Consider the following 12334-nt stretch of genomic DNA (forward strand, 5'->3'; position numbering starts at 1 on the left):
AGAAACCATGTCCTGGGCTCATCCAACCGACTGCCAGTCACTGATACCCTCCCGCTGACATCCAGTATAGCTGGTTCCACTGGGGCAGGGGCTGATGGGAATGTGATAGGGACCTTAGATTGTAAGCTCACTGGGGCAGGGACTGATGGGAATGGGATAGGGACCTTAGATTGTAAGCTCACTGGGGCAGGGACTGATGGGAATGGGATAGGGACCTTAGATTGTAAGCTCACTGGGGCAGGGACTGATGGGAATGTGATAGGGACCTTAGATTGTAAGCTCACTGGGGCAGGGGCTGATGGGAATGGGATAGGGACCTTAGATTGTAAGCTCACTGGGGCAGGGGCTGATGGGAATGGGATAGGGACCTTAGAGTGTAAGCTCACTGGGGCAGGGGCTGATGGGAATGGGATAGGGACCTTAGATTGTAAGCTCACTGGGGCAGGGACTGATGGGAATGGGATAGGGACCTTAGATTGTAAGCTCACTGGGGCAGGGGCTGATGGGAATGGGATAGGGACCTTAGATTGTAAGCTCACTGGGGCAGGGGCTGATGGGAATGGGATAGGGACCTTAGATTGTAAGCTCACTGGGGCAGGGACTGATGGGAATGAGATAGGGACCTTAGATTGTAAGCTCACTGGGGCAGGAACTGATGGGAATGGGATAGGGACCTTAGATTGTAAGCTCACTGGGGCAGGGGCTGATGGGAAAGGGATAGGGACCGTAGATTGTAAGCTCACTGGGGCAGGGACTGATGGGAATGGGATAGGGACATTAGATTGTAAGCTCACTGGGGCAGGGGCTGATGGGAATGGGATAGGGACCTTAGATTGTAAGCTCTCTGGGGCAGGGACTGATGGGAACGGGATAGGGACCTTAGATTGTAAGCTCTCTGGGGCAGGGACTGATGGGAATGGGATAGGGACCTTAGATTGTAAGCTCACTGGGGCAGGGACTGATGGGAATGGGATAGGGACCTTAGATTGTAAGCTCACTGGGGCAGGGGCTGATGGGAATGGGATAGGGACCTTAGATTGTAAGCTCACTGGGGCAGGGGCTGATGGGAATGGGATAGGGACCTTAGATTGTAAGCTCACTGGGGCAGGGACTGATGGGAATGAGATAGGGACCTTAGATTGTAAGCTCACTGGGGCAGGAACTGATGGGAATGGGATAGGGACCTTAGATTGTAAGCTCACTGGGGCAGGGGCTGATGGGAATGGGATAGGGACCTTAGATTGTAAGCTCACTGGGGCAGGGGCTGATGGGAAAGGGATAGGGACCGTAGATTGTAAGCTCACTGGGGCAGGGACTGATGGGAATGGGATAGGGACATTAGATTGTAAGCTCACTGGGGCAGGGGCTGATGGGAATGGGATAGGGACCTTAGATTGTAAGCTCACTGGGGCAGGGACTGATGGGAATGGGATAGGGACATTAGAGTGTAAGCTCACTGGGGCAGGGACTGATGGGAATGGGATAGGGACCTTAGATTGTAAGCTCACTGGGGCAGGGGCTGATGGGAATGGGATAGGGACCTTAGATTGTAAGCTCACTGGGGCAGGGGCTGATGGGAATGGGATAGGGACCTTAGATTGTAAGCTCACTGGGGCAGGGACTGATGGGAATGGGATAGGGACATTAGAGTGTAAGCTCACTGGGGCAGGGACTGATGGGAATGGGATAGGGACCTTAGATTGTAAGCTCACTGGGGCAGGGACTGATGGGAATGGGATAGGGACATTAGAGTGTAAGCTCACTGGGGCAGGGACTGATGGGAATGGGATAGGGACATTAGAGTGTAAGCTCACTGGGGCAGGGGCTGATGGGAATGGGATAGGGACCTTAGATTGTAAGCTCACTGGGGCAGGGACTGATGGGAATGGGATAGGGACATTAGATTGTAAGCTCACTGGGGCAGGGACTGATGGGAATGGGATAGGGACATTAGAGTGTAAGCTCACTGGGGCAGGGACTGATGGGAATGTGATAGGGGCCTTAGATTGTAAGCTCACTGGGGCAGGGACTGATGGGAATGGGATAGGGACCTTAGATTGTAAGCTCACTGGGGCAGGGACTGATGGGAATGGGATAGGGACCTTAGATTGTAAGCTCACTGGGGCAGGGACTGATGGGAATGGGATAGGGACCTTAGATTGTAAGCTCACTGGGGCAGGGGCTGATGGGAATGGGATAGGGATATTAGATTGTAAGCTCACTGGGGCAGGGACTGATGGGAATGGGATAGGGACCTTAGATTGTAAGCTCACTGGGGCAGGGGCTGATGGGAATGGGATAGGGATATTAGATTGTAAGCTCACTGGGGCAGGGACTGATGGGAATGGGATAGGGACCTTAGATTGTAAGCTCACTGGGGCAGGGGCTGATGGGGATGGGATAGGGACCTTAGATTGTAAGCTCACTGGGGCAGGGACTGATGGGAATGGGATAGGGACCTTAGATTGTAAGCTCACTGGGGCAGGGACTGATGGGAATGGGATAGGGACCTTAGATTGTAAGCTCACTGGGGCAGGGACTGATGGGAATGTGATAGGGACCTTAGATTGTAAGCTCACTGGGGCAGGGGCTGATGGGAATGGGATAGGGACCTTAGATTGTAAGCTCACTGGGGCAGGGGCTGAGTAACAATAATAATTGAGCGCTTGCCCTTTAACTTCCCGTGGGGCTGAGATACAGCGGAACTTGGCCGGTTGCCACTCGGCTGCTCATCGTTTCCGCTGTATAAACCCACAATAAATATAAAAGCCACTGGGACTCTGGGTCGGTACCGGGTCACCGTGAAGCAGAACCCAAGTACAACTGTCACGTTGCTACATTGTTTCAGGAGTCAGAACCACAGGACAGAAAGTTACTGCTTTTCCCAATGGGCCGGAAGGAACCACAATGTAACAGGGGGGGGGTCGGTGCTTCCCCTTTAATGTGACCCCCCCGCGTCTCTCAGAAGCCAAAATGAGCCACTTGCGGTTACCCCGGGGGGAAGTTGTACAACAACGTGACTCATTGGCTCAGAGATAAATGGATTCACATTATTGCATCTCAAATTGTAGTTGGGGGGGGTCACTTCACTCTGATTGGACGAAATGTTTGCTGCCCAGAATAGCTCCAAGCAATGACTTGTGATTGGCCAGTTGGGCATCTACATTGCACTAAGAGTTAATATTACTAACCCTCTACTATCCCCCTTGTCCTTGTACCTATCCAGTGTATCTGCCAGCCCTTTATTAATTTAATTGCAGAGTCTGAGGCTCAGGCAGTGGGTGGGACTAGGCCACTCTGCTGCAGCTACAGGGGGAGGGGCAGGGAGTCTGAGGCTCAGGCAGTGGGTGGGACTAGGCCACTCTGCTGCAGCTACAGGGGGAGGGGCAGGGAGTCTGCGGCTCAGGCAGTGGGTGGGGCTAGAATACTGTGCTGCAGCTACAGGGGGAGGGGCAGGGAGTCTGAGGCTCAGGCAGTGGGTGGGACTAGGCTACTCTGCTGCAGATACAGGGGGAGGGGCAAGGAGTCTGCGGCTCAGGCAGTGGGTGGGGCTAGGCTACTCTGCTGCAGCTACAGGGGGAGGGGCAAGGAGTCTGCGGCTCAGGCAGGGGGTGGGACTAGGCTACTCTGCTGCAGCTACAGGGGGAGGGGCAAGGAGTCTGCGGCTCAGGCAGTGGGTGGGGCTAGGCTACTCTGCTGCAGCTACAGGGGGAGGGGCAGGGAGTCTGCGGCTCAGGCAGTGGGCGGGGCAAGGCTACTCTGCTGCAGCTACAGGGGGAGGGGCAGGGAGTCTGCGGCTCAGGCAGTGGGCGGGGCAAGGCTACTCTGCTGCAGCTACAGGGGGAGGGGCAGTGAGTCTGCGGCTCAGGCAGTGGGTGGGCTACTCTGCTGCAGCTACAGGGGGAGGGGCAAGGAGTCTGCGGCTCAGGCAGTGGGCGGGGCTAGGCTACTCTGCTGCAGCTACAGGAGGGTAGGTATAAATCTGCTGCACAAATACCTGCAGGGGGCTATAACTACCCCCCCCCCCCCCCCCCCCAGACACACACACAGGTCTGGCAAAGGCTCCTGGGAACTCACAGCCCTGGGCAAAAATGTGCAATGGCAGCGAGAGGAGAGTGGGGGGGGGGGGGGGGGGACAGCTGCACATTCCCCATGTCCCTCAGGGCCACAGTTTGGGGGAGGGGGGGAGGGGACCTATTAGCTCTTCACCCTTGGCCTTGAACTGGGGGGCGGGGTCAGGGCACTGGTAACAGATCCCCCTGGGGGGCTCACAGCTCCCTGTTGCACTGAGACCATTAACATTCCTGGGAGCGATCTACTAAATGGCAGTTACTCCCCAGCCAGGTGCTGCCGCCCCTCCCCCAGCCCGAGAGGGAAAGGCACCTCTAACTAACAGCCCTGCAATTGGTCTTTGTTATCCTTCTGTCAATAGGCCAGCTGGCTCAGCTTTCCCTCCAATGACAACCCTGCAATTGGTCTTTATTACATTTCTGTAGGTTTTGCTTGCCCTTTAATGAGCCTCCTGAGTCGATAGGCCAGCTGGCTCAGCTTTCCCTCCAATGACAACCCTGCAATTGGTCTTTATTACATTTCTGTGGGTTTTGCTTGCCCTTTAATGAGCCTCCTGAGTCGATAGGCCAGCTGGCTCAGCTTTCCCTCCAATGACAGCCCTGCAATTGGTCTTTATTACATTTCTGTGGGTTTTGCTTGCCCTTTAATGAGCCTCCTGAGTCGATAGGCCAGCTGGCTCAGCTTTCCCTCCAATGACAGCCCTGCAATTGGTCTTTATTACATTTCTGTGGGTTTTGCTTGTCCTTTAATGAGCCTCCTGAGTCGATAGGCCAGCTGGCTCAGCTTTCCCTCCAATGACAGCCCTGCAATTGGTCTTTATTACATTTCTGTGGGTTTTGCTTGCCCTTTAATGAGCCTCCTGAGTCGATAGGCCAGCTGGCTCAGCTTTTCCGCATTCCTTTCTATTGTTCCCAGAATTGATGGAAAGAAAATAGAAAACAGAAATCTCAGTGGCGACTGGAAGGGAAGGCTCTGGCGGTGCCAAGGCAAACAGGCCCAGATGGTGAAACTGGCGTCCAACCACGGGCGCGCCCAGGCATTGGGCAACACCACCGAGCCACATGGAGGCTGTTAACCCTTGAGGGAGTTGGAGGCTGAGGGGGGGGGGGCTGAATTTGGATACAGTTTGTGTTCCAGCAACTAAAGGGCAAGTTCTGCTGCAGTCAATGATGGGCACCTGTGGGTCTGACTGGCACCTGTGGGTCTGACTGGCACCTGTGGGTCTGACTGGCACCGGTGGGTCTGACTGGCACCTGTGGGTCTGACTGGCACCTGTGGGTCTGACCGGCAGGGCTTTCTGATAAGCTGCTGAGATGCCACTCAATAACCCTTATATGCAGGGCCAGGGCATAGCTGGGTACAGTAACAGTGCCAGGGTAGAGCTGGGTACAGTAACAGTGCCAGGGCATAGCTGGGTACAGTAACAGTGCCAGGGCATAGCTGGGTACAGTAACAGTGCCAGGGCATAGCTGGGTACAGTAACGGTGCCAGGGTATAGCTGGGTACAGTAAAGGTGCCAGGGTAGAGCTGGGTACAGTAACAGTGCCAGGGTATAGCTGGGTACAGTAATAGTGCCAGGGCATAGCTGGGTACAGTAACGGTGCCAGGGTATAGCTGGGTCCAGTAACAATGCCAGGGTATAGCTGGGTACAGTAACGGTGCCAGGGTATAGCTGGGTACAGTAACGGTGCCAGGGTATAGCTGGGTCCAGTAACAATGCCAGGGTATAGCTGGGTACAGTATCAGTGCCAGGGCATAGCTGGGTACAGTAACGGTGCCAGGGCATAGCTGGGTACAGTAACGGTGCCAGGGTATAGCTGGGTCCAGTAACAATGCCAGGGTATAGCTGGGTACAGTAACGGTGCCAGGGCATAGCTGGGTACAGTAACGGTGCCAGGGCATAGCTGGGTCCAGTAACAATGCCAGGGTATAGCTGGGTACAGTAACGGTGCCAGGGTATAGCTGGGTACAGTAACGGTGCCAGGGTATAGCTGGGTCCAGTAACAATGCCAGGGTATAGCTGGGTACAGTATCAGTGCCAGGGCATAGCTGGGTACAGTAACGGTGCCAGGGTATAGCTGGGTACAGTAACAATGCCAGGGTATAGCTGGGTACAGTAACAGTGCCAGGGCATAGCTGGGTACAGTAACGGTGCCAGGGTATAGCTGGGTACAGTAACGGTGCCAGTGTATAGCTGGGTACAGTAACGGTGCCAGGGCATAGCTGGGTACAGTAACAGTGCCAGGGCATTGCTGGGTACAGTAACAGTGCCAGGGCATAGCTGGGTACAGTAACAGTGCCAGGGCATAGCTGGGTACAGTAACAGTGCCAGGGCATAGCTGGGTACAGTAACAGTGCCAGGGTATAGCTGGGTACAGTAACAGTGCCAGGGCATAGCTGGGTACAGTAACAGTGCCAGGGCATAGCTGGGTACAGTAACAGTGCCAGGGCATAGCTGGGTACAGTAATAGTGCCAGGGCATAGCTGGGTACAGTAATGCGGAAAAGCTGAGCCAGCTGGCCTATCGACTCAGGAGGCTCTTTAAAGGGGAAGCAAAACCCAGAGAAACGTCACAAAGACCAATTGCAGGGTTGTCATTGGAGGGAAAGCTGAGCCAGCTGGCCTATTGACTCAGGAGAAGCACATGGGTAAAGAACTCTCTTTAAAGGGGAAGCAAAACCTACAGAAGGATAACAAAGACCAATTGCAGGGCTGTTAGTTAGAGGTGCCTTTCCCTCTCAGGCTGGGGGAGGGGCGGCAGCACCTGGCTGGGGAGTAACTGCCATTTAGTAGATCGCTCCCAGGAATGTTAATGGTCTCAGTGCAACAGGACGGTGCCAGGGCATAGCTGGGTACAGTAACGGTGCCAGGGCATAGCTGGGTACAGTAACGGTGCCAGGGCATAGCTGGGTACAGCAACAGTGCCAGGGCATAGCTGGGTACAGCAACAGTGCCAGGGCATAGCTGGGTACAGTAACGGTGCCAGGGCATAGCTGGGTACAGCAACAGTGCCAGGGCATAGCTGGGTACAGCAACAGTGCCAGGGCATAGCTGGGTACAGCAACAGTACCAGGGCATAGCTGGGTACAGTAACGGTGCCAGGGCATAGCTGGGTACAGTAACAGTGCCAGGGCATAGCTGAGTACAGTAACAGTGCCAGGGTATAGCTGGGTACAGTAACAGTGCCAGGGCATAGCTGGGTACAGTAACAGTGCCAGGGCATAGCTGGGTACAGTAACACTGCCAGTGTATAGCTGGGTACAGTACCGGTGCCAGGGCATAGCTGGGTACAGTACCGGTGCCAAGGCATAGCTGGGTACAGTAACGGTGCCAGGGTATAGCTGGGTACAGTAACAGTGCCAGGGTATAGCTGGGTACAGTAACAGTGCCAGGGCATAGCTGGGTACAGTAACACTGCCAGTGTATAGCTGGGTACAGTACCAGTGCCAGGGCATAGCTGGGTACAGTACCGGTGCCAAGGCATAGCTGGGTACAGTAACGGTGCCAGGGCATAGCTGGGTACAGTAACGGTGCCAGGGCATAGTTGGGTACAGTACCGGTGCCAGGGCATAGCTGGGTACAGTACGGTGCCAGGGCATATCTGGGTACAGTAACGGTGCCAGGGCATAGCTGGGTACAGTAACGGTGCCAGGGCATAGCTGGGTACAGTAACGGTGCCATGGTATAGCTGGGTACAGTACCAGTGCCAGGGTATAGCTGGGTACAGCAACAGTGCCAGGGCATAGCTGGGTACAGTAACAGTGCCAGGGCATAGCTGGGTACAGTAACAGTGCCAGGGTATAGCTGGGTACAGTAACAGTGCCAGGGTATAGCTGGGTACAGTAACAGTGCCAGGGTATAGCTGGGTACAGTAACAGTGCCAGGGCATAGCTGGGTACAGCAACAGTGCCAGGGCATATCTGGGAACGGTAACAGTGCCAGGGTATAGCTGGGTACAGTGCCAGTGTGTACCTTGCTGGGTGCAGTGCTAATGCCAGTGCCTAGGTTGGCACACTGGGCTGAGGAATATTCTCAAGGAGAAACAAATTTATATCATGATGTAGCCCGAGTCTCCTGATAACCCAGCTCTGCGCCTGGTACCCTGGCAACTGGCACAGCACCTGGCACCCACTGACAGAGGGCTCCCTCCCACCGGGCACAGCACCTGGCACCCACTGACAGAGGGCTCCCACCGGGCACAGCACCTGGCACCCACTGACAGAGGGCTCCCACCGGGCACAGCACCTGGCACCCACTGACAGAGGGCTCCCACCGGGCACAGCACCTGGCACCACTCACAGAGGGTTCCCTCCCAGCGGGCACAGCACCTGGCACCCACTCACAGAGGGTTCCCTCCCAGCGGGCACAGCACCTGGCACCCACTGACAGAGAGTTCCCTCCCAGCGGGCACAGCACCTGGCATCCACTCACAGAGGGCTCCCACCGGGCACAGCACCTGGCACCCACTGACAGAGGGCTCCCTAACAGCAGACACAGACCTGGCACCCAGTGACGGAGGGCACAGACCTGGCACCCAGTGACGGAGGGCACAGACCAGGCACCCAATGACGGAGGGCACAGACCTGGCACCCAATGACGGAGGGCACAGCACCTGGCACCCACTGACAGAGGGTTCCCTCCCAGCGGGCACAGCACCTGGCATCCACTCACAGAGGGCTCCCACCGGGCACAGCACCTGGCACCCACTGACAGAGGGCTCCCTAACAGCAGACACAGACCTGGCACCCAGTGACGGAGGGCACAGACCTGGCACCCAATGACGGAGGGCACAGACCTGGCACCCGGAGGGCCCCCCCATAGCCCCAAACACGTGTAAGACCCCGCAAGGAGCACAAAGAACCCGTTACTCACCTCCATGTGCAGCTCAGTCTGGGGGGGGGCTGATCTCCTGACTGTGCAAGGTGGGGGGTGATCAGTGCGGGTCTGACAGGGGCCGGGGATGTTGCTGGGAGTAACTGGGACCCAGGAGAAAGCGCAGGACACGTTGCAGCGACTTCAGGATCCGACTGAACCGCCCCCCCCCCCTTTTCCTCCTTGTAAGGGAGATTACATCAGCCGGGGGTGTGCCCTCCCCTGCCCAGTGTGCCCTCCCCTGCCCAGTGTGCCCTCCCCTGCCCAGTGCAGCCCCCAAACCCACAGCCCGGTCTGCCCTGTCCCCCCAAATCCGGCTACACTTGTACCCCAAAGCCTCAGTCCGCTCTGTGGCCCCCAAACCCTCTGTAGGTTCTGAGCCCAGAACGCTCGGTATGAGCTGAGCCCCCCCAAACCCTCTGTAGGTTCTGAGCCCAGAACGCTCGGTATGAGCTGAGCCCCCCCAAACCCTCAGTAGGTTCTGAGCCCAGAACGCTCGGTATGAGCTGAGCCCCCCCAAACCCTCTGTAGGTTCCGAGCCCAGAACGCTCGGTATGAGCTGAGCCCCCCCAAACCCTCTGTAGGTTCTGAGCCCAGAACGCTCGGTATGAGCTGAGCCCCCCCAAACCCTCTGTAGGTTCCGAGCCCAGAACGCTCGGTATGAGCTGAGCCCCCCCAAACCCTCAGTAGGTTCTGAGCCCAGAACGCTCGGTATGAGCTGAGCCCCCCCAAACTACTGTGTATATTGCGCACCCCTAGTGCTCCTCTCGCTGTTGGACCGGCTCTGTTGGGTTATATGTCCCAGTAAATCAGGGGAGATACAGTGGACTCATTCCAGCAGAACCGGGTGCAAAGTGACCAATTGCATTGGACTAACCGGATAGAATGTAACTAGCGCTCAAGAACCGGATTCAATGTAACTAGCCCACTAGAACCGGATACAATGTAACTAGCCCACTAGAACCGGATCCAATGTAACTAGCCCACTAGAACCCGATCCAATGTAACTAGCCCACTAGAACCCGATCCAATGTAACTAGCCAACTAGAACCCGATCCAATGTAACTAGCCCACTTGAACGGGATACAATGTAACTAGCCCACTAGAACCGGATCCAATGTAACTAGCCCACTTGAACGGGATACAATGTAACTAGCCCACTAGAACCGGATCCAATGTAACTAGCCCACTTGAACGGGATACAATGTAACTAGCCCACTAGAACCGGATCCAATGTAACTAGCCCACTAGAACCCGATCCAATGTAACTAGCCCACTAGAACCCGATCCAATGTAACTAGCCCACTAGAACCCGATCCAATGTAACTAGCCAACTAGAACCCGATCCAATGTAACTAGCCCACTAGAACCCGATCCAATGTAACTAGCCCACTAGAACCCGATCCAATGTAACTAGCCAACTAGAACCCGATCCAATGTAACTAGCCAACTAGAACCCGATCCAATGTAACTAGCCCACTAGAACCCGATCCAATGTAACTAGCCCACTAGAACCCGATCCAATGTAACTAGCCCACTAGAACCCGATCCAATGTAACTAGCCCACTAGAACCCGATCCAATGTAACTAGCCAACTAGAACCCGATCCAATGTAACTAGCCCACTAGAACGGGATACAATGTAACTAGCCCACTAGAACCGGATCCAATGTAACTAGCCCACTAGAACCGGATAGAATGTAACTAGCCCACTAGAACCGGATAGAATGTAACTAGCCCACTAGAACCGGATAGAATGTAACTAGCCCACTAGAACCCGATCCAATGTAACTAGCCCACTAGAACCGGATAGAATGTAACTAGCCCACTAGAACCCGATCCAATGTAACTAGCCCTCTAGAACCGGATAGAATGTAACTAGCCCAATAGAACCGGATCCAATGTAACTAGCCCACTAGAACCCGATCCAATGTAACTAGCCCTCTAGAAGCGGATAGAATGTAACTAGCCCAATAGAACCAGATAGAATGTAACTAGCCCACTAGAACCGGATAGAATGTAACTAGCCCTCTAGAACCGGATAGAATGTAACTAGCCCAATAGAACCGGATAGAATGTAATTAGCCCAATAGAACCGGATAGAATGTAATTAGAACTGGATACGTCTCGATCAATGTAACAGTCGGAACCGTCCCTGTCCAATCAAATCGTTCCATTCCCATCGCTGCCGAATCTTCCGCGACCCAGAATTGCGCTGCCCCGACCCAGACAGTCCCCCCTGCCTCACCCCATGGCCTATGTACCCCCACTCCTTGCAGGTAACATTATTGCCCCCCATTTATAAGGAGCTGGGGGGCCCCTGGGTTATTCATTCAGTGTTTCTGGGGCCCATAGAATCGGTACCCTGAGTGATTCCGGCAATGTTACAGAGCCCCTACTTTGTGCAGGAGTCATAACCTTTCAGGTTGCTATGGGCTGAGACCCCAGCAACCCTACAGCGGTCTGAATGCCAGGCTGGGGGGGAGAAAGCGGGGAAACACAGATATCCCAGGGGGCAGAACCACAGGGAAGGAGACCCATTTGGGTGCTGGGGGGGTTCCGAAGTACAAGGGGGGGTCTATATATACTAATAATTGTCAGATATTTCAGGCTGTAGTTAAACTATAACTCCCAGTATGTGAAGCTGCTGGCGCTATTTGTTTGCTCTGCAGGAGGAGGCGGAGCTTGCGGGGTTATTATGGGATGCTGGGATTGGAGGGCTCGGTACCTGCTCTCTGTGAGGCCCAATGTCAGGTTTATCGCTCAGCGCTAATTGCTGTGCAAATAAAGAGGCAGGTGGTGGTGGGAGGGGCAAGGTTAGGCACCCAGGCCCCCCCCCCCCCCCCCCCATCAGCTGCTGGGCAACCAACAGGCACTGGTCCCCAAGCAGTGCTCCCCCTAGTGGACATTTATTTATATATATATCCCCAGCCAGGCGTCCCCCAAACTGTAAGTAAATGCCACGCAAAGATGCCACCTAGTGGGCATTATATTTAGTATCCCTGTGCCCAGTGGGGTATTAGCTGCCAGCTCAGCCCCTACAGACTAAAGGCCGAGCAACCTGGGGGCCACAGGGCGAATGAATGGGCAATGTAGGAGGGGCCTCTGTATTGTATTGTGCCCCCCAGTACCCAGAGACACAAACAGCCCCCCCAGCCCAATAAATAGTGACTGTCTGTGGCACCTTACAGCCCCCCTGGCATTCCCAGTACCCAGAGGCACAAACAGCCCCCCCCCCAGCCCAATAAATAGTGACTGTCTGTGGCACCTTACAGCCCCCCTGGCATTCCCAGTACCCAGAGGCACAAACAGCCCCCCCCCAGCCCAATAAATAGTGACTGTCTGTGGCACCTTACAGCCCCCCTGGCATTCCCAGTACCCAGAGGCACAAA

At 55.1% G+C, this 12334-nt stretch overlaps 1 protein-coding gene across 1 annotated transcript in view; it reads right to left on the reverse strand.

Moving 5' to 3' along the window:
- The window catches only part of bcat1 (branched chain amino-acid transaminase 1, cytosolic), a 35489-nt gene extending 26379 nt beyond the window's left edge, over nt 1-9110 (reverse strand). Inside the window, exon 1 of the mRNA XM_031897534.1 lies at nt 8944-9110. Within this exon, the coding sequence (XP_031753394.1) occupies nt 8944-8949 (6 nt within the window). The 5' untranslated portion in view covers nt 8950-9110. The remainder of the gene's footprint in view (nt 1-8943) is intronic.
- Between the last annotated feature and the right edge of the window lie 3224 nt (nt 9111-12334).

The sequence above is a fragment of the Xenopus tropicalis genome, chromosome 3 (assembly GCF_000004195.4).
Source record: "Xenopus tropicalis strain Nigerian chromosome 3, UCB_Xtro_10.0, whole genome shotgun sequence".
NCBI lineage: Eukaryota > Metazoa > Chordata > Amphibia > Anura > Pipidae > Xenopus > Xenopus tropicalis.